This window comes from Mus musculus, chromosome 12, assembly GCF_000001635.26.
Source record: "Mus musculus strain C57BL/6J chromosome 12, GRCm38.p6 C57BL/6J".
Lineage (NCBI taxonomy): Eukaryota > Metazoa > Chordata > Mammalia > Rodentia > Muridae > Mus > Mus musculus.
The window spans coordinates 17,398,742-17,421,902 of NC_000078.6; the positions used below are offsets into that span (position 1 = coordinate 17,398,742).

Sequence of the window (23,161 nt, forward strand, 5' to 3'; positions counted from 1 at the left end):
TGGAAGACAGCAAGGGACTTTGATACGTTAATATGTAGTCATTGTAAATATAACAAATCATGACCATGGTTTTTTCAACTTACTGGTAGGTCTGTGAGGAAAGCCCTAGTGTGGAGGAGTGCAGAGTTAACACCTTTAGTAAGCTCCACTTCCTCACGGTGGCTGTGAGGTCTGTATGGAAAGGAAGTGGGAAATGTGCTCAATAAAGTCACAAATAGGTTTAATCCTGGACTTGGTGGAAAATTTAATGGCCACAAATCTGTTTGTAGAGATTATTTATCATAAGTAGGCCTGTCTCCCGAGAAACAAATTAAAATAATTCCATGAAAATCCAGGTAAGTAATCAAAAGGAAAGTCACAAGACATTATAAAAGAAGCCTGGGGCCCTGTGAGGTGGCTCAGCAGGTAAACGTGCCTCCCACTAAACCTCATAACCTGAGTCCCTGTAACACACATTGTGAGGAAGAGGGCCATTCCCTGACAGTTGTCCTCTGACCTCTGTAGGACACCCCCCCATATACTAATAAATAAATGTAATAGTAATTTTTTTTAAGGAGGCTATGGAAAACTAGATTTGTATCTGGTCTGACATTGTTATTCCTATCACCATCCCTAAGAGAAATCAGAGCATGAAATCCACAAATCCATTCTTGGTCCTTCAAGTTCATGCCTATAGCTGCCTTGATGCTAAGATTCCACCTGGCCTCATCTGTGTTTCCCTCACCTGCAGCCAGTGGGCTACAGATTGAAAATACTTGCAAAATATGATCTACATACTGAGTATATACAGACTTAGTGTCGTGTGGCAAAACTTTCTGGGAAGATACAACACACATCTACTCACCCAAGTGGGTATCCTATAACAAACTGAGGTACGAATACCACCAAAGTCCAACTTGGTGAGCCACGAGTTTTATTGGGATTACTTACAGGAAAAGAAATGACTCAAAAGACGGCTGCATCACCAAAGCCCACCCCAGAAACTCACAAAAACTGGGAACCTAGAGCACAGTACACAGCTGGAGGCAGCTCAACAGGTTGAAGAATGTCTTCCTAGGTGTCTCAGCTCAAGTGGTCTAAACCGCTTCTGGGCAGCTGGTCTGGTCTCAGTCTTCTTTGCAGCTTGTCTGAGAGTCTTCTTTGTAGCTCATTGTTTAAGAGGGACTCTCAGCTTCTATTGCTTATTCTGGTAGGGAAGGCCTAGTGAATCTGGTCAGTTTCAGGGACTTCCTGAAGCTATTTTGAGTTGTAGAGCTTCTCTGCAGGGTGAAATGTTTCAATCCTGGAGGGAACTGTTATACAACACTTGGGATTTGGGCTTTTAGATTCCAGGGCTTTGAAGGTCACTTTGCCCTAAGCAATATAGTGTACTAGTTCTTTACAAAGCACTATATTAGCTTTTAAAAAAACTTGTTTTCGCTCGCGCACGCACAAGTGTGCGCACCTCTGCATGAGTTTTAAGTATACCATGTTCATGCAGGAGCAGAAGACTGGAAGAAAGTTGGGTTCCCTAGAACTGGAATTACAGGCAATTGAGAGCCATCTGATGTTAACTGAATCCAAATCCTCTGCAGGAGCCTCACCCCAACCCCCAAAATTTAAAAAAAAGAAAAAAAGTTACGTACTTTGTAAATAATCAAGAGATGGTGTTTTTCAGTGGTGGGGATTAAACCTAGGCCCACACATCTGCTCAGCCAGTCTTGCACTGTGATTTAAACTACATAGGAGAACTTGTCTCGTTTACAAACAGAAGCTGTGCTGTTTCATCAGCACCTGCACATTTTGGTGTAGGCATGAGTCTCAGGGATTGGTGGTCTCCTGGTGATACCCAGGGCACAGCTCTGTGTTGTTTTGCTGTCCTATACATGACAGTCCCTTGCATTGGAGTCAAACTACATCTGATGTTCACCCAAAAGTGATCTTATAGCTGATAGTTTTATAAGCTACATAGACATTTTTTTATCTGAATAAGGAAAAGAGACCATTTGGAAATAGTTTTGCCAGAGACACTTTAAACTGTAATGTCCATGTATGTAAAGCCTGTACATGCTTCTTAAAATTTGGAAGACTGTCCTAGGTGCCATGACTTCAGCATTAGCAAAACTGATGAAGGTCTCGAGTCTTGATATCTGAGGCCTCGTGTTGTAGAAAAGTAGCAGTGAAGATGGCCTTGCTGGGAAAGCTTTTCTCCTTCAGGTTTCCAAGGGACCTCGAGCTTTCTGACTTGTCGCTGTGTTTATTTCAGCTGAAGTCACTTTGGATTTGGTTCATTGCTTTTGTTTCATGTGACGTGTGTGTGTACACTTACATGCACACACCATCCATGCCTTTTCTCTAGGTGTAGTTTCAACTTTAAAGGGATCATGGCCAAGAAGTACTTTATGTATTGTAATGTTGAGTATAGGTGCCTGTTGATTTTAAGCTGCTACCCCACAATTACCTAAAACCACAGCAGTTCCTTTAAGAGGGTCCTTCATGAATTTTTTTTTTAGGTGCCTTACATTTTTTTTGAAAGCTAATCTGTGTTTGAAATCAAACCATTTCACTTATCATTTAACATAGCATAAATAGTAGTACTGGGAAACTGATCTGTAAGGCTCCTCTATGCTCAGTAAGACTTGTTTTCATGTAGCCTCTTGAGTAGTACATTGGCTGCCCCTGCCCCCATCTTCCCCCTTTGATTGAAGAGGTGTTAACACAGGCTATTTTCCTTTGCTATGCCTCTTCCTACTATCTTCTCAAAAAAGGTTAAACTTAATTTCATAACTTTCACTATGATTTGGTTGCCCTCCACCCCCCATAATTACTGCTGAAGTAAACAAGTAGGTTATCTTTGGAAGTTCTGTTGTGCTGACCTTGGGTTCTCTTGTCTGTAGTATCCTCTAGGAATGAGCAAATTTCCTTTGAATAAGCACTGACTTCAATGGGTGTGGCACAGTGCAGAGAAAGATACTGTTAACAATAAAAAGCTATCCAGAAATCGCAAGCTAAATGTATGTTAGAGCATATTTATGATACTAAATATGTGTTATAGAATTCTAGTACTGTTTTGAGTGAGGGACATGATAAATAAATGGATAGAAGTTACTATAAGTATCTGAATTCCTTGTCTCTATTTTGATAGTTGTGATGTAACAGCTTAGTACCTTTGTATCTTTCCCCTTTCCAGCCTAAATTCTTTTACTTTGTTTATTCCCTTTCCATTGTATTCTCTGTCATGTTTACACATATTGTAGCTCTTTCCTCTGGTTGAATGGAATACTTGCAACCATTGTTAAAGAATTTTGGCTGCAAAGTGAGTGGTGTTTGACCTTTTAATGTCTCCTCCCAGGTTTTGGGTCCTGCTCCCAGGTGGTGTTCCTTCCTGGACAACTTGACAGAAGAGTTAGAAGAGAATCCAGAGAGCACAGTGTATGATGATTACAAATTTGTCACCAAGAAAGACCTTGAAAATTTAGGTAAAATGTGATAAAATGTTTATGAAATTGTCTTATTTTTACATTTGTGGGTTTTGAACATTAGAATCAACTGAGCCATTTTTATCTGATCTTTCCAAATGTCCCGTTTCTGCCAAATCAGATATCAGAGAGTTCTAACCTTATAACCTCTGCTCAGAAAAGCTTTGGTAAAATCAATTGGCTGAAGCCTTTCATGCTTTAACTGGGAGAGACTCCTTTTCAGCAACCGACATCCTGTCCTGAGAGTGGTGTCTCTCGGAGTGATGGGAGTCAAATGTGGCTTTGAGAGTGTGATAAATGTAAATAAATATGACACCTTGAAACTCTCTCAGACTGTAAGCATATGGTTCTTAGATTTATTCATAAAAGACCTAATCCAAAATTTGGGATTCAAACCTTGAAATAGAAAAGACTCTTAATGCAGGCTGGATATTCCAGCCTGAAGTCTGAAGTGCTCCAAAGTTCAGAACTTTTTGAATCCTGAGTTGCCACTCAAAAGTTTCAGGGTTTTGAGTCTGGATTTTAAAATTAGGGATATGCAGCTTTCCATCACTGTAGCAAATACCTGACTTAGTTTTCCAAGAGATTTTAGATCAAGGTGTGTAGAGTTTGCAGTCTGTGACTGAGCGCACGCATGGTTTTAGACCTGCAGTGGGGCCCAGCACTAACGAGCAAGACCCTCAGTTCCCTAAAGACCTTCAGATGACGTCATTAACAGATAGTTTATGTTGGCTAGTTAATCAGACCACATACTCTGAGGAAATGTTGGGTGCTAAGTCCATGCAGACACATGAATACATTGTGCGTTAACTCCTATTGTAACTAATTGAAGAACATCCTAAGATTAATTTTTCCCTTCTGTTGTTGTATGCATACTACTTTAAACTATGTGATCTATTTTCAGTATAATTTTCAGGTCTAAATATGGAAGTCAATATTGAACAATAGCGAAATAGCCTGTGGCCTATTGTCTCATTCACCCAAAAAACTGAGGTAGTTCAAAGCTTATCTGGGATGCTTAGTGAGACCATATCTCAGAATAAGAAGTAAAAGGCTGGCAAGAGGTGTGTGTGTCTCATGGCTAAAAAGCTTACCTACCAAGCACAAGACTCTTCTTAGTTCAGGTACCACCAAGGAAGGAAATGACTTGGTACTATACCAAAGCTGTAATTCACACATGGTTCCTTTGAGGATAAATTGTCTCGTGACAGCCATGGTGTGTTTTCTCTCTCTCTCCCTCTCCCTCTCTCCCTCCTTCCTCTTCCCTCAATATTTGCACCTAAATAATTTCTAGGGAATGGAGAGATGGCTCAGCAGTTAAGAGCACCGACTACTCTTACAGAGAACCTGAGCTGGGTTTGGAGCACCCACATCAGGCAGCTCACAGACACCTATTACTCAAGCTACAGGGGATCCAACAACTTCTTCTGGACAACATAGGCACCTACACTCACACATGTATAAACACATACATGCATAAAAACATGTTTTTTAAAAAGCAACTTTCTGTGACATAGCAGAGAGTTCATATGTGTTCCCTAAATGTGTCTACACTTAATGTGTTCCTAGTCTAAATTTTTTGATTTATTACTACACGTGTGTGTGTGTGTGTGTGTGTGTGTGTGTGTGTGTGTGTGTGTGTGTGTGTGATGTGATGTGCTTGTGTGGCATGCATGTGGACGACACACTGACAGCTTTATAGAGTCGGTTCTGTCCTTCTGCCTTTATGTGGGTTCCAGGGATGGAACTCGGGTCATCAGGCTTGCATGGCCAATGCTTTACCTGTTGATCCTCTTCCTAGCTAGCCCTTGTATTCCTACTCTAAATGTAATCATTAGGAAAAGCTACGGAAGAGAAGATTCCCGAACATAAACTGATAATGACCTCCAGTTGTGTACTGGCAGCAATGTAGATGTTTGTGATGCTGAAACTGTGAGTGCTATACAAGTATTCCAGCTGACCTGTACCCCCAGCCAGGAATGGTCCTAATATGCATGAGCATGTGTGTATGTGAGTTAAGTTTGTCAGCTGTTTGTGCTTGGAGGACCATGCTATCACATTGTCCCTTGTTTCTGGAAATGTTGACAACGCTGCCCCAGTTTTTGCTTTCACCATTCCTACCTAACAGTATATACCTGGGAACCACCTTGGGGGTGGCGACAGGGGGAGTGGATCTCTATGAGTTGGAGTCCACATAGAGAGTCCCAGGACAGCCAGGGCTACATACAGAGACCCTGTCTCAATGAACAAATGAACGGTCTGTTTCAAAATCTAAGACCACTACTTTAAGGAACCCTCTTTACCACAGTCATAGTAAAAAAAAAAAAAGACTTTTCCGTCTTTTATACTTAATATGACAAGGGGAATGGTATTAATGGAATTACTTATAAATTCCCATGAATATTCAAGATTAACAGTCCTTAATTATGTTACTTTAAAGGGAAACCGTATCATAATTAAAATGTTGTTTAAGAAAAGCTTAAATTGTAAAGACTGGAGAGAGCTCCATGATTAAAAGCCCTGTCTGCTCTTCTAGGTTCAATTCCCAGCACCCATGTGGCTGCTCACAACTTCCTGTAACTCCAGTTGCAGGGGTCCACCACCCTCTTCCTGACTCCACAGGCACGGCCTACATGTGGTGCACAGACAGACATACAGACAAAACACCCATACACATAAAATAACCATTAATAAAGAAGGAAAGAAAAACTTTTAATGTCTTTTAATAAAGACATCATAGAGATTTATCCTCTTCTGCTTAACTTTGGCAGGGCTCACACATCTCATTGGATCACCTTTCCTCCGAGCATATATGCATGGGTTTTTCATGGATATCAGACTCTACCACAAGGTAAGTACTGCTATGGATATTTCAGGTGATAGTAAGCCATCCACAGCTGCTTCTACCTACTTTTGCCTTCACAAAGCATATGTCTGCATTGTGAGGGATCTACTTTCTTTGGTACAATAGTCATGGTATGTATATGCTACTAAATACTGATTCTGATTAATTTCATTTTTTGTTTTGAAAAGGTGAAATTGATGGTCAATCCATTTGCTTATGAAGAATATAGGAAAGATAAAATTCGACAGAAGATAGAAGAAACACGTGCACAGAGAGTCCAATTAAAGGTAAAGATCTACTCAGCATTCCGATTACCGGGGGAAAATAGTTAATCTTCATTCTGTGTGTTACTCTGAAGAAGTCTGCTATCATATCCATGAATTTCCATCTTCTAGCTCACATCTTTTGCTTTCTTGGTGTACTTTGTCATGAGGGTGGTTGGTTAGGTGTTTGGGTAATAATATGTACTTGATAACAACCAAAAGGCCAAGACACACTAGGCTATAGTGTTTTGATCTACAGAGCTGCTGTGGACCACACTGAAACACCTGATAACAGTTCCCGCTGCTTTCAGTGTGACAGATGTTAGCAATCTGCTTGTCTCCACCTCCTGCAAGTGAGCTTGGTTTTCAGGCTCTCTGCATCCCAGGATGCAGAGATGTAGACAGAGTTGGGAAACAGCCAGCACCAGTTGTATTGATGGAGAGAATTAGTGTCTGGAAGGCATTTGAGCTCCCAAAAGACAGAAACACTGAGGTAGGAGAAAAGGAATAGTAACTTAGATCCAGGCGGCAAGAAAGGTATGGGCGCAGGAGGACCCAGACTCCTAAGGGACTGGCAGGCTGGTGGTCTTGGCATTTGAGGGTGATCCTAGGTGTGTTGAGAACTGCAGACGGGTGAATACCACTGCTGCCAGAACCACCTGCTAGCCCCCTGGTAAAGAACTGCTGTTGGTTATTTCAGCCAGACCATGAGCAGACAGGGTGGAGCTTCCTGTCTGAATGTTCCTGCCTTCCTGGCTCTCTGGCGTCCCATCCATTAAGTCAAATCACTGAGTGATAAAATCTTTATAACTGAACATTGGTTTAAAATATGGATGTAATTTACACACTCTCACCTACAAAAAGACTAGTGACTGAGATGACCTCAGTGCTCGTTCCATTTTCCACAGTTATTCAGTTTATAACAGCAGTGATTGTGAGTATGCATGAGTTTTAGCAGAAGGGGGTTGTGTGCCTGCCAGAGCTACATTTTACTTAGTACAGTAGGTGAGCATGATGTGAGAGAAGGCAGTAGGTAGCCCACCACTTATCTGAGAGTCCTTACGCTCCCACCTAGACTCTAGGAATTCACCTTTTACAGAGCAGGAAGCATTTCAGAGGTTCCCACAACTGCAGCAGAGAGCAGGGCAGGTGGCTGCAATTGCAAGGGTCCTAGGCCCTCTGTGGCCAGCTTTCTAGGGATCTGGGAAGGCAGTATGCTCCCATTACAGGCCATGCTTACCATTCTGTGCCATTTGGCCCACCTGCTGCTCTTCCTTGGGTAATTCTTTTCCTACCATGGGCGGTCAACTAAGAAGTATGGGGGACTTTTGGTATAGCATTGGAAATGTAAATGAGCTAAATACCTAATAAAAAATGGAAAAAAAAAAAAAGAAGTAGGAGTGAGCTGCCCTTTGTGAACTTACACTACTCACAGACCTGCTGACCTTTAATGTTACGTGTATTTATCTCAGTGTCTCTTATTTCCATCTCTTTACCAGAAACTGCCAAAAGTTAACAAAGAACTGGCACTTAAATTAATTGAAGAGGAAGAGGAGAAACAAAAGTCTACGCTGAAAAAGAAAGTTAAGGTAAGATGTCCTAAGGCACATAAAGTATCAGTAAGTTGATTTGCAGTCCATGGGTAGTTATGTATACCTTTTTATTATTGGGGTTTCCCCACCCTCCATACTTGCTCAGTATGAGAAGTTTGAAAAATTGAAAAAAGTTAAAAGCCACCGCCACCTTCCACACCTATAGAAGAAAAGCATTAGTATTGGGCCGATTCCTCCGCATCAGTCCTCTTAAAGGTATACACTGTATTAGCAGTTTCACATGTTGCTAGATTCTCTGTATTTTAAGTGGCTATATATTCTGTGTTAAAATTTACTTAATCCTTTGCTGCTAAATTGCTGTTGATTTTTTTTCTGTACTGACTAGGTTTATTGGCTCATAATTTACTTTTATTTGCATTTATTTTATGCTGAACTTATTTCTGTGCTCAGGAACAGTTTACTTCTTTTGGTCAGGATCATGTGCATATGGCCGGGAAAGCTGGCATTAGAGTTGACCCACTGTGAGCTTTGGATGTTCGGTGGCCATCGGTTAGCTCACAGTGTGGACAGTGACTAGATAATCATTACTCTCTGAACCCAGCACTGTTTGTACCCCCGACCTGTGTCCAGCCCCACTGTGGCCTGGGCGCGCCTCATTCTGCACCATTATGTCGTGGACCAGTACACATTGCTTCCTTAAAGTGATACCTTTCAGACACATGGTGGCTTTTCAGATACTTACACCCTTAATGGCCTGGGCAGTTTTACGGATTTTCTGAAAATGAACATGAAAATTTGAGCTTCTTGATTTTCATGATTTTAAAGGTCAAGAGTTTTTTTAACTGTAGAAGTAACTGCTTTTTGTTTTTGACATGGCATTATGGGAGGGTATGTGCTTCCATGTAGCTGCTACCTGCCTGCCTTTTCTGAGGTAACAGTAGACAGGGAGCAGCCATAAAATACTAAACGTTAGCACAGTATTAATATTGTCCCGAGTTGGGAAGATGTACCTAGTTTTTCCACATTTATGAAGAGTCAGGAGTCCTCCCCTGTCCTGTCCCGTCATCTGCTGAGAGCAGTGTAGTATCCACTGCCCCCAAACCCTTGCCCAGCAGAAGAGCATGCAGGACCTGGAGTCAGGGCCTAACCTTTTGGCCTTGGGCCCTGCAGGCTCCTTGTCTGGTAGCTTATTCTTTGCTCTCCAACCAGGTATGTGAATGTAAGCTATAGTTGCATGAGCCCTACTGTGCTCTTTGGTTCCTCTGCCTTCCTCAGAAGCCAGGCTCTTATTTGGTTCCTCAGCTACACTTTCACCTGTAACCCAGAAGGACAGGTAGGGGTCATCTTACTGCTGTCATTTCTGTGGTGTTCCGACCAGAAGCTTTACTCTGCTGCCTTCTCTCTCTTCTCTTCGGTAGCCTCTCCCAATAGCCTTTTATCCTGGTCTACTACATTCTTTAAGTAAATTATTTAAATCTTTGGAAGCCCCTTTAAAGTAAAATACATGGATGGTTTTATGTTTCCCTGTCCTCTGCATGAATAATAAACCAATACTGAGCAAGCTTACTCATTTAAATTCACATTTTTGCGCTGTAGCTATGTACGCCAGTGTGTGACTAAGTGTGTATACCCTGAGTGTGTGTGCCTACAGGGTGGAAATAGTGGCTTCCTGCTTTGCTGGCGTCCTCCCCAGAGCGTTCACATTGGTCTTGTTAGCTGAGTCTGAGGATGATGAGCCTGTGACTGTTTTAGCTTTATAATGTCCTTTTACAAGCCGTGTGGAAGTGATCATTGTATCGTCTTCCTGAAGCTCCTAGAAAAAGAGAGTGGCGCAGATTTAGACTATAGATGTGTGCATTTCAGGTAGGCCTTGTGCTCAGAGTCCTTGACACAACCATGCTATAGGGTACTTGGACTAAACTCAGTTTCGCTGTTTTGAGCAGCATGGTGTATGGCAGAGCCTTCTTATAGGTTGTGTGATGAAGATGCAGAAGTTGGTGCATTCCCTTTGGGAGACCCTGTGTGTTGGGGAAAGGGTCTTGGTGTGTGTTCGTGCACTGAATGGCCCTGCAGTCCTCAGGTGCTGCTACACTGGTTTTGGAGACTCTCCTGGTGCCTGGGATTAGGCTCGGCTAGATGGCCAGTGAGTCCTGGGTTCTGATTTTCTCTCCCTCCCCAGTGCTGAGATTATAGGGACACACTCCCATACCCAGATTTTCAGGTTGGTTCTGGGGACATATTTAACTAACTGAGCCACCCCTTTCAGCCCTTCCTCTGGGAGGCTTTTGTTGAGGTTGGATGGAGGCGGGGTAGTATGGAATGGTAGAAATGACCTGGAAAGCTGGAAGCACACAGCGGTGTTCATTTTAGTGAAGAATTACATTGCTCCTCCCCTGACGGTTTTCCCAGAACTTTAGGAACTCTCTCCTGGTCTAGGGAAATGAAAATAGGCAACTGAAGCCTTTTAAATACACTGTTAATTAAAACAGTAGAAAATATCCTAGTATTTCACTTTTTAACTTATTTTGTAAAAACTGTCAAGAATATTTTGAACAATGCTTGCTATTTTCTCTTCCCACACTTTCAATGTGGACCCAGTGTTTTCGTTTGCCCTAATAAATTGTTGCTTTTCAAAGTTTCATCCAAGGCCCTCTTTATATCATTAACTCCAAGAGCACGTTCATTTCTGCAGTGCTGGGATTAACCCAGGGTCCCATGTGTGCCAGAAAAGCTCTTTGCCACTCAGCCCCATTCTAGCTGTTCTGAGAGTTCCTTTAATATGACGGGCTTTGCTGGTGTCATTGCAAGTGACATGTTTACCTTCTGTTACTACTGCTTTCTAATTTATTTTGAGACATTTGCTTCACACTGTTTCTCAAATTGTATCTATTAAGTCCTAACCAGTGGCAATGTCCCATTTCCCACTCCCAGCTTCTTCCTCTGTACCTCCTCTCCTCCCTCCTCCCCTTCCTCCCTCTGCTACATTTTCATCTTTTTCTTCTTTAATTACCAACTTTGTGAAGAGCCTTTAACATGGGATGCAAGGTCCAGCAATGCTGTGCTCCTGTGCTGTGTAAACTGCTGGCCATAGGGGCGCATCGCTCACTGAGAGCATTGAAAGACACACCATGGTGGCTGCTGCTCGTGAGCCTGCCTCCTGTTCACATCAGAGTGCTAGGAGTTTACACTTCATGCTGATACCACAGTTGAGTAACTTCAGAAGTCTGAAAATTGAATCGTGGTGTTAAGGACATGCTGGTGTTTAACTTAATCTGTGGGCTCTGACTCTCTGGATGGTACTTCAGGCAAGCATTTACTCTTGCTTCCACCTGTTGTGTACTTCATAACCAAGACAGCATGCATTCCCTTCAGCATCTATCTTAGGGGGATAGTTATTGGGTTGGTACTGTTTGCTAGATTCAGAGAGGACAAAGCCTATATTCCTCTGTCAACTGCTGTGTCTTCCTGGCTCTTTATAACCAGTTGTGTCTTTATAGCCACATCATCTGATCACCAGATTCTTCTAGGAAGCTTTGTTAATAAAATGGGCCCTGACTTGCTTTTTATTGACTTAATCTAAATCAGGTCCTATTATTAGAGTTCCATCTTACTCCTGAAATACAGATATAGTGTATGGTCTTTTAAAAATCTGTTCTTGGAGTTGTATAATTCATCATCTAATACTTTTATCTTCAAACCAAATTGTTTGTTCATAAATTAAAGAAAGCTCCCCTTATCAGGAAGGAAGATTTGAAAGAGTTGCAAACTACAGCAGGCCATCAGTTTCTCCCATGAGCAGGACACGTCAGATCCTCCGAGTGTCACTGCTGCCTCCTGACCCTAAGGAAGCTCTGCCTTGACTGATCCCAGTTACTGTTCCCAGTTACTGTTCCCACTGATAACGTCATGGAGTCTAATAAGCTGCATACTCTACACTTGATGTTGAGTCTACAACAGGAAGTGACCTACCATGTAGACTACCATGCAGACAGACCATCAGTGAGCGCTGTCTGGCTGCTGAAGGAACTTAGAACTTGGTGATGTTAATTAGATTACCTTTCAACAAATGCAAGTTGAGCTTCCCATATGCTCAAGCATCTTTGAGATGTATAGGCGCCTGTACCCCATTTGGCTTTTAAGAGTCCATCCAAGTGGGTGGGACCATTTCCCCCACAGCACGTGTTCTACATGCCAGCCCTTTTTACTCAGTTTCTCTCTGTTGCTGTGGTCTGTGTTGAGTGCGTTGTTCCTGGGTTCTGTGTGAGAGAGGCTGTCTGTGGACTGGGACTAGAAAGCCACAGAAGCAGTGTCTTCGTCTCAGGAATCAGTAAATGACATTAACACTTTATAGTAAAGTAATAATTCATCGCTTTGGGGAACAAATGTGATTATGTGCAAACATACTGAGTTAGATCAGATAGTTTTAACATTAGAATTTTGTCATTTAAAGTTTTTTTTTTAATTGCAAATTACAATTACAGTGATATGAACACTCAAAACTCGGTGTTTTCACAGGGGCTCCTGGGATGGTTGGATATCACACCTCTATTCCCTTATCTTCCCTCCCTGCCTTGCTTGTGCTTCTGTTGGGACCCACTCTCCCCTCTTTAGCTGCTTATTTTGGTATAAAACTCTTTCCTGCTGTTGCCTGTGATGCTGCGTCTTGACTTTTCCTTCCTGCTGGAGCTAGATAGTAATTTTGGTGAAGTCAATATTGGGCTTTACAATGCTGTAACTATGTAAATGCTCTTTGTAGTCAAGTCACCTCACATGACTTTGATTTCCCCTGGAGTAAGTTTCTGTGTCGTTATCACCAATCAGCCCCTTGTTCTATACCATAAGTCTGGACCTTGTGGCAAGAATCTGTGTAACTCAGATGAAGAACTCATTTCTAAGTCTTTGTGGATTGAGCACCTTCAAATCCTGGGGTCTCCCTGAACTGTTTCATGTAATGTTCTCTACGTTGGACAAAGAATTGAAAGAACTCTGGGTCTTTGAAGGAATGCAGTTTCTACCCAGATACTTTGCATTCACCAGATGAGTGCCCAGTGAGGGCTCATGAGGGTAAATACAAGACACAAGTTCTCACAGCAGCGTCACACTGCACCCTCCAGACGGTGCTGAGAGGGCTTACTCCTGAAATAGGAGAGGCACTATCCTGGCAAAGCTCTCGTGACCACCGTGCCGTGCTAGGTGCCTTCCAGGCTGTACTCTGGCCCAGATGCATCGCTGGCTGCTTGCTGAGCCACTCAGCCTAGAAACCTGGGTCTTTAGTGTAGAGGGAATTCTCTTGGAAGAAAAAATTATTATTTCCTGCCATGATCTTGATAATTTGTTCATAGTGGGGGTGGGGACCTAGAGAGCTGCATGAAAATACAGAGGAGGGGACAGGCTGAGATATTTGGGGGAGTACCCACCGTCAGCCCTCTGAGGTTTGTCACTTGCAGGCTGGGAGAGCACCCGCTGTGTGCCAGCCAACCTTCATTTCCTCCTGTTACTTCTCACTTCCCTCTCACAACCCGCCCAGCCCCGCTAGACCTCCTCCTCTCCCTCCTTCCTTAGGCTAGAGGTGGGACTAGAGAATCAGGGTTTTAAGTAGCAGGTAGTCTCTGTATGTTTCTATATTGGGACAAGATAATAATAAGTGTCTGCTCGGAGCTACAGAAGTGATTCTTTGAGGTAGTGCTGAAGGTGGTATTCACATGTTTTCCAAACACCAAAGCAAGTGTTGAGCATGTGTATGTGTGTGTATTTATAAGACAGATCACTAGCCAGACACTTGTAAACTACTTCAAGAACATCACTATCTTATTCTTTTTTCTTTTAAGACAGCTGTGAAAATAAGCAATTAGACAAGCAGAAGTCCTTAGGGGAAATACTTTTACAGCTGGGTCAAAGGAGTTTTTATTTTATAATCGTTCATCTAACGCATACTTGTCTTTAAGCAGGATAGTTTGTTTGTTGTAAACTAACGGGGAGAAAAATCTTTAAAATACCAACAACATACTCTATTTAACAGTCTCTGTTATTTTAAATATAATAATTTTGGCAAATACATCAAGATGTTAATTTTTTCCTTCTTTGTTTTTTAACCTAATAGGCACATGGCTTTTGATGTGAAATATTGGTTGATTACCAATATCAGCTTTCTCACATTTATAAGTGACTCCAAAATTTACCTGGCAGCCCCCTCCTCTCTCCTGAGTCCTTGTTGTATGAATTACTGCTCCCAAGACACCTATTGGTGTCAGTCAGACTGTGGATGATGTCTGTGACACACTTAGTCTTAAATGAACATCATCTCCCGCCCTTCGCTCTAGCCTACACTTTTTACCCTGATGCTCTAATGGTGGCTCCAAGCTCATCATTCCAGCGTCTGCCCACACAGACCAAGCAGCTAAGAGCTGTTTCCAACCCCATGCTTCATCTTTAGCTCTCTCCTCTCATCCAGCTGCTGCTGCTCTAGTTCCATAGAAGTGTGTTTCACAGGGATTGCTCCCTGGCTAGAGTCAGTCCCACCCTTTGATTTCCATCACCTTAGTGCAGGCCCTGCCTCTTCATCACTTCCTAGGATGCCTCTGAACCTTATAATGGTTCTAGTCTCTTTCTTAGCCCTGTGCCATGCACCATGCTGCTGCCACCTCTTAAAGCAGTTTGTCACCGTGTCCTCCTCTCTCCTGACTCTTTCTCTGAATAGTGGCTCCCCCCAAGTCTTCGAAGAACAGTCAGAGTAATTAAAGTATTTATAGTCTGCCTTGGTTGTTTTTAATTTTTGTCTTTTAGGATGTCTTTTCCAAATTGCCAGTCTGCTCTTGTCAGATAATTCACTACTCCTTAGTCAGTTGATATGCTGTCTTTGTATTTCTTTCTTTCTTTTTTTTTTTTTAATTTTATGTATGTGAACACGTTGTAGCTGTATAGATGGTTGTGAGCCTTCATGTGGTTGTTGGGAATTTAATTCTAGTACCTCTGTTCCCTCCTGTCAGCCCTGCTTGCTCCAATCGGCTCCATTCGCTCAGTCTCTGCTCGCTCTGGCCCAAAGATTTATTTATTACTTTATATATAAGTACACTGTAGCTGTCTTCAGACGCACCAGAAGAGGGCTTCAGATCTCATTACGGGCAGTTGTAAGCCACCATGTGGTTGCTGGGTTTGAACTCAGGACCTTTGGAAAAACAGTCAGTGCTCTTAGCCACTGAGCCATATTGCCAGCCCCGTACCATATTTCTTTTTCTTTTTTTAATTAAAAAAAAAATTATACTGTGTGTATATGAGTGTAGGCTTGAGTATGTGTGTACATGCACGCACTCACACGCGCGCACTCACACACTATATATATATATATATATATATATATATATATATATATATATATACATACACACACACACACACACACACACGCATACAAGTACCCATAGAAGTTGGAAGATGTGGATCCTCTGGAACTGGAGTTACAGATGGTTAGTTGTGAGCTGCCTAGTGTAGGAGGTACTGGGAACAGAACCTAGATCTCTGCTAGAGTAGTAAGTTCCCTTAACTGCTGATCATCCAGCCCTTCTTTTCCAATTTCTACTTGTTGAAACCTATTCGGTTTTAGGTCTCCTCAATGCCATGTCCCCAGGATACTCTCTTGGCTATATTTCTATTAAATTACTTTTTTTCCTCTGAGAACCTTCATACACCTGAACATCCTTCATACATTCTGAATGCCCTTTATACTTTCTGAACATTTTTTTCATACAGAACTTTGTAGCAAACACTTTGCGGTTTTTTTCTTCCCTCTGAAATTGGAGTTAGACACTAGGTCTTTTCTTTCCTTGGTCTATTTTAGAAATGATATTTACTCAAGGGTGACTTTTGAACTTGTATCTCTTGGAGTTTTAGTTAAGGGGTTATAGTTTATAGTTTCATACAAGTAATAAGGGGGCCATACTTTGGCCGTTGATTTGCTGTGTTTTTCTGTAGCTCTGCTACACAGATGCGGCATTCAGGACTGAGTTCAGAAGTGGAGCATCAGCCAGTTTGGTGAAGCGAGAGCCGTCACAGTAGGCTGGCGCTTCCCAGCTCAGTTCTAGGCTGGCGCTCTGATTTATAATCATTCCTGGGTGACTGGTTTCCACTGGCTTCCAGGCCCTGAGTGTGAAATGACCATCATCTGAGTCAGTGAGCAAATGTGTTTGTTATACACGTGTCTTAGTCAGGGTTTCTATTCCTGCACAGACATCATGACCAAGAAGCAAGTTGGGGAGGAAAGGGTTTATTCAGCTTACTCTCCCACATTGCTGTTCATCACTAAAGGAAGTCAGGACTGTAACTCAAGCAGGTCAGAAAGCAAGAGCTGATGCAAGGCCATGGAGGGATGTTCTTTACTGGCTTGCTTCCCCTGGCTTGCTCAGCCTGCTCTCTTATAGAACCAAGACTACCAGCCCAGAGATGGCACCACCCACAAGGGGCCTTTCCTAATAATCCATGGTCCAAGGAAGAACACCAATGGAGTTATCCTTATAATGCATGGAAGTGTTCCAGCTTCATAGTTGGGAATTTCATAGTTCCTGTGTTGGAGACAGTAAAGTACTACTGCCAGCTACACCACCACACTGACTGACAGCTTAAACTCCTTCCATTGTGGACTGTGACATTGGAAAGCTTTCATATTTTACTTTACTATGATAGCTATACTTTAGAAGCCATATCCTATCCTGGTAGTGGTGGCACACACCTTTAGTCCTCATACTTGGGAGGCAGAGGCTGGAAGATCTCAGTGAGTTAGAGGCCAGCCTGGTCTACAGAGAGTTCCAGGAAAGCCAGAGCTGCCACACAGAAAATCCCTGACTCAAACAAACAAAGCCCTATCTTAAAATTTGAAGAAAATTCTTTCCTATATAGTAAGCATAATATTAACGTAAAGGTTCATTTTTAGATCATTATGTATAACAGCCAAGAATTATCAATCAGCTGTTAAATTTACCAATAGAATTTGTTTTGTTGTTGGAAAGTAAAACCTAGAATCAATCAGAAAGTTCTAGAAATTGTTTCTAAAGAAATTTTGAACATTTTATGTCAATAGTCTATACCTTATGGACTAAGTGTTATAAAACCATTTTCTGGTGGTTTGTTTTGTTTTTTTAAATTCAGACACTGACTGGTCCCTGTCTCTCTTGCAGAGCCTCCCTAATATCCTCACGGATGATCGATTTAAAGTTATGTTTGAGAATCCCGACTTCCAGGTGGACGAGGAGAGTGAAGAGTTCAGGCTTCTCAACCCCCTCGTCTCGAGGATCAGTGAGAAGAGGAAGAAGCAGCTGAGGCTCTTGGAGCAGCAGGAGCTCAAGGATGTAAGGCTTAGCTGTGCTCAGTCAGCTGCTGGTGGCTGCTGCTGCTTGTTTGCCTGCTTTAAAGACCTTTTGTTCTGCGGTATACATGGCCCTGTGTTGCATAAGGACACTTTGACACAGTCTACTGTGTCCCCCTCACCCTTCTCCTCCTGTTAGTCCTCTTGTTCCACCGAACGGTCGAACTTCTTCTCTCATGTCATACGTGCACACGATTCTGTGTGTGCACATGTGTATTCTATATAAAATCTAAGAGCCTCAAGTGAGGGAAATCATGACATTTCATAAAGACAGATACTGTGTGTTTACAGCTTCTTAACATACAGTCTCTGATTATACATGAGAGGTAATTAGTTGTATACTAATTGCTTGACATTCAGCCTGGAATGTATCTTATTAATTAAAGGCATTTCTTCTGATGCTCCATGGAGCAGCTGTCATGTAATCTGATGGGCTGATGTCTCTAATGGTCCATGTTTGGCCAGGGGAAGAGCTCTTCCTGCTATTTTTGATTTCAGGAAGAGGAGGAAGAACCGGAAGGAAAACCCAGTGATGCAGAAAGTTCAGAGAGCTCAGATGATGAGAAAGGTTGGGTTGAAGAAGTCAGGAAGCAGCGCAGACTCCTTCAGCAGGAAGAAAGAGTGAAGCGGCAGGAGCAACTGAAGGAGGACCAGCAGACAGTCCTGAAGCCCCAGTTCTACGAGATCAAAGCAGGCGAAGAGTTCAGGAGCTTCAAAGAGTCTGCCACCAAGCAGAGACTAATGAAGTGAGTAGCCTGTGGAGTCCAGCCATGCTCCTTCCTCTCACCTTCCTGTCCTCTCACACCTGTTCTCTCTGGGTGGTGGGTACCAGAGGAGAGGGTGGGGGTGCTCCCACCCCGCAACCCAGCAGGAAAGTCACCAGTAGAAAGAACCACTGGGCCCTCCCTGCCCTTTCAAGTCTTCATATATTAACATATGTTAGAACACTTAATCTCTGAAAGCCTCACTCTTGTCCCGTGTTTTCCATTGGGTTGCCCAAGCCTTTAGGTACTTGCTGTGTCCACATCCTGCGGGTCAGACAGCATAGCAAAGGCCTCTTAACAAAAGTGATGTTTAATTAATTTGTTGGTTTTGAGAAAGTTTTGTTAGGAAGCCCAGGATGCTTCAAGCTCCTTCTCCTTCCTTGCATCACGTTTGAGGCTTACAGAGCCTCTGGTTAACACCCAGATCAAGGGCTGGGGGATTCAATTTTGGTAAAGTGTTTGCTGTTCCAGTGTGAGGGCCTGAATTTGATTCCCAGCACCCATGCAAAAGAACTAGATGCAGTTGTTCATGCCTGGAACAGACTGATCCTGGAACTTGGCCAGTCAGTCTAGCCAAATCTGCAAAAACCAAGATCAGTAGGAAATCATGTCTCAAGAAAAAAGAAGAAGCTGGGTGTAGTGGCATACACCTTTAATCCCAGCATTCAGGCAGCAAAGGCAGGAGAATTACAAGTTCAAGGCCAACCTAGACTCCTAGGAAATCCCAAGGCTGTACAGAAAGACCCTGTCTCAAAAGTAATTTATTAATTAATTAATTTTAAAAAATGGAGAGTAATTGAAAAAGGTACTCAATTTTGGCCACCAGCCTCTGCGTACATGTGCGTACACACACACACAGACAAACATAGCAAACCTTACCTAGTTCAGTTACCTGATTATTGGAAATTTACTCAGAATTTTGCTTGAAATATTAAGTCCTTTACAACTGAATGGAGAGATAGAAGATGAGTAGAGTAGTCAAATACAGGGAGATAGGAAAAGTGGTGGCTGCCAGGGCCTTAGAGACAGGAGAGAGGAGCACCTTTTAGTGGGTGCCGAGCTTCGGTGGGACGCCAAGCATGCCCTGGAGATGCTGTGCAGCATGTAATATGCGTGCTGCTCCCAGGCTGTCCACCTCACATGGTGTATATGGCTCTGTTCTAAATGTTCACCAGCCTGAAAGCGCATCAGCCCTCAGAAAAGTGGTACTGTTTTGAACTATTTTCAGTTGTCAAGTATCAAAGTGCATCTTCCCTTTGAGACTCTGTAAGCAGAGCATTGAGATAACACTGGACACTCTGAGTGATCTTGGAGAGAAGAGTTGGGATGCCCTTGGGAGCAGCTGGTTGGGCCAGAGACATTCCGCAGAGCCAATACTACTGTGCCTCTTGAGCTTTCTTCTCCAGCACTCAGTTTTCCATTCAGGAACAGGGATTTTTACAAAGTCCAGGGGAAGAAAGGTGGGGTGGGGAAGGCATCAGTGTTGCTGCTGGAGTTCAAACATGTCTTTTCTCATCTTCACACTTCTGTCGCTTATCTAGCACAGCGATGGTGAGCTGCTCCTTCTCCTTAGAACCAAGGAGCACATGTGTTCCAGTTAGCAAAAGGTGTGCTATAAAGAAGCTAGTGGCAGCCGGGCGTGGTGGTGCATGCCTTTAATCCCAGCACTTGGGAGGCAGAGGCAGGCAGATTTCTGGTCTACAAAGTGAGTTCCAGGACAGCCAGGGCTACACAGAGAAACCCTGTCTCGAAAAACCAAAAAAAAAAAAAAAAAAAAAAAAAAAAAGAAGCTAGTGGGGGAGAGAGAGAGAGAGAGAGAGAGAGAGAGAGAGAGAGAGAGAGAGAGAGAGAGAGTGTCATGGATAGAGTTTTTTCTGAGGCAGCCATTTGGTTAGTTTTGGTTTTTTAGAGACAAGAGTCACTCTACAGAGAGCCCAAGCTGGCTTAACCATAGCTCAGGCTGGAATGTGTTTTTACCTACGTGAGTGGAATTGCAGTCATGTTGCCGCTCTGTCCTTAGCCTTTAGAGAAACTGCTAAATAGCTTTGCAGGGTGGGCACACCATAGCTGTGCAACTTGCTTTGTCCAGGATTACTCTCAGACCACTGCTGCAGACTGCTTTTATTGTTTATTTTCTGTTGCATTTGTCTTGCTTCGTGCGCTCCCAGCTAGTGCTTGGAATGGAATAGACACTGGAAGGACAGCCTGTCAGCTGCCCCTTCAGGTCTTCTCAAGAAAACCTCATGTCCTGGTAAACGCTGGTAGGAAGCGGCAGTGATTGTGTTCAGTGTAGCCATAGGAGTTAGGCCACTTTGGGGGGTGGAGGATGGCTGAGCTTGAGAACAGTCTTCCTGTGGGCTGGAGCTGGATAGTCACGTGACAAACAAGCAGGAGAAAAGTTTGTAGTTAGGGGCTAAAGAGATGGCTCAGAAGTTAAGAGCATCTGTTGGCTTTTTGGTTTTTTGTTGCTTTCAACAAATAGGGTTCAGTTCCCAGCACCAACATGGTGGTTCACAAACATCTGAAACGCCAATTCCAGGGGATCTGATGCCCTCTTCTGACCTCCACAGAACCAGGCCCACACATGATACATATATATGAAGATGAAACACTCATATACATAAAACACAGTTTTAAAATACTTTTAGGGTTTTTAAAAATTCTTATTTAGTAGAGCAGAAGAAATGGCTCCATGGAAGAGAGTGCTTGCTGTTCTTTCAAAGAGCCTGAGTTTACTTCCAGCACTGACATCAGAAGGCTCACAGCCACGTGTAAGTCCAGCTCCCAGAGAACCTGCCTCCCTCTTCCAGCTTCACTCTCGTACAGCACACACTCATGCAGATTGTTCCGGTAATTTAAAAAATTTTAAGAGTAAACATCAGGTCTAGCAAGGTGCCTGAATGGGTAAAGACACTTGCTGGCAACCTAAGTTTGGTCCTAGATCCCTCATGGTGGAATGAAAGAGCTGGCTACTAGAGGCTGTCTGACTACCCACAAATGCTCCTTCTCTGCACTAAATAAACAAAATGCAGTAAACAAGAAATAAACAGCAGCTGAGGGAATCCCTGCAGCGAAGCACAGTCGGTGGGAAAAACAGTCGCTATGAGAAGAGCTGGGGAGGTTACTTAGCTTGCTTCTTAAAGGGCTAACCCAGTGGGGCTGGCTAGCACTGGCAAAAGCAGTTTACCGAGTGCTAGTCTTGACTGGATTATTGTGGTAAATCCTGGGCTTGCAGATTTTAATACAGCTTAGTAAAGCATTGAACCATTATCCTTTAGAGACCTGAAATAACTCCTTATGTTTATCCCATGAGTCACCACAAGGCAGTCCAGGAAAGACAGCAACAAAATGGGATGTATTGTGTTTAAATATTCACTCAGACTTGCCCAGCTTGGAAATTATTTTTGTAGCAGAGAAAGTAAACAGTCAATAGTCAGCAGGTTTTAGATAAATACACATGTCCATCAACACAAATTTTCATGCTTTACACGTTGCTGTGTTTGTGAGTTATTTACCCACTTATCAGCTTCCCCACCCCCTATCCATTCATCAAGCATCCAAGGAATGCCTGGTATGAATGAACTAAGACCCTCCTAGACGCTGAGGACAGGAAGGACACATGTCTGTTACTCCTAGCCTAGCAGATATCCTCTGATCAGAGAGGTGTGGAAGGGAGAAAAGAAAGAAAGGGGCTTGATTTAGGGAAAACTCAGGAAACCGTTTGTGAGAGTCCTGTTGGAACTGGTCTTTTGAAAGGTAGAGTGCTGAGCATTCAGTGGGGTGTGGACAAGTCCCAGCAGACCCCTGGAAAGCCATGGAGAACTGTCCAGCTGAGATTAACATCATCGGACCTGTCCTCAGCAGTCCCTCCCTCAGTAACACAAACACCTTGTGTAACGATACTGCGTGTTCATCGGAGAATTAAGTCATAGAAGCAGAAGAGGCCCCTGTTCAGAAACCCATGGTCAAGTCTCTCAGCTTTAGACCAATGGTATGAAAGAGACTGTACTTCCAAGGAGCCACTCAGACTGTCAAAGAGAGTCTGAGAAGAGATAGAGCTGTCCCTCATACCCAGAAAGGTCCATGTGCCTAGACCCTACCCAAGGCCAGGGGCAAGAGGAGCTTACAGACTCAGAGCCAGGTTATTACCCAAAAGGCTGTGTGAAGGTAGGGGAGGCAGACACCAACTCTAACAGTGGCTCCTGATTTAAACCCCGAAGCAGAATGGAACAGTTGAGGGTAGCACTGAAATGTCCAGCATGTTCCCTGTGAAGTGAAGCAAATCTGACATTCAAAGCATAGAGCTGGAATTGCAGCTTGTGTTCATAAGGTGTCTTCTTGGTGGTGTCCCAGTGGACACATGGAGCCCTAAGGCTGGGCTTGTGGTATGTGTTCATTTGAGAGATGCTAGCCCTTTTGTATGATGTGCAAGGCTACAGAATACTGAGGACATGTTTAGTAAGAAATAGAATCCCAGGGAAAACATGTTTGTTGAGTCAGATAAATGCCATACATCTGGTTAGTTGAGTGTGCTGAGAGATTGAAACATCACATTTTTGACTGCTTAATTGATCACCCTCACTGGAGCTTATGAAGCACCACTTGCAAACTAGCAATATTGAGAGTATTTGAAACTTTTATAGGAAAAGCAAAGTTTTGTCAGTTATTTAAAAGATGCACTTATTTAGTGTGTATGTATATGTGCTTACCTGAGTTTATGTGCATGAAGTATGTGCAGATACCCTGGAGTTTTAGACAGATGTGGTCTCTGATGTGTGCTGGGAATCAGACTGGGTCCTCGGCAAGGACAGAGATGTTCTTAGCCAGTGGCCCCAGCACTGGTGATTTAGGAGTACCTAGTGTTAAAACGTGAAACACTAAAGCACTGTTTATATTTTATGTTTGGATTCCATTTACCATGTA

The 23,161-nt window shown here is 43.0% G+C and overlaps 1 protein-coding gene across 2 annotated transcripts in view; it reads left to right on the top strand.

Annotated features, from left to right (window-relative positions):
• Positions 1 to 23,161, top strand: part of Nol10 (nucleolar protein 10) — an 81,675-nt gene that overhangs the window by 50,321 nt on the left and 8,193 nt on the right. For both annotated transcript variants that reach the window (XM_017315015.2, NM_001008421.1), the window contains exons 14-19: positions 3,332 to 3,458; positions 6,230 to 6,309; positions 6,492 to 6,590; positions 8,066 to 8,155; positions 17,287 to 17,457; positions 17,973 to 18,220. In XM_017315015.2, coding sequence (XP_017170504.1) covers positions 3,332 to 3,458; positions 6,230 to 6,309; positions 6,492 to 6,590; positions 8,066 to 8,155; positions 17,287 to 17,457; positions 17,973 to 18,220 — 815 coding nt within the window. The remainder of the gene's footprint in view (positions 1 to 3,331; positions 3,459 to 6,229; positions 6,310 to 6,491; positions 6,591 to 8,065; positions 8,156 to 17,286; positions 17,458 to 17,972; positions 18,221 to 23,161) is intronic.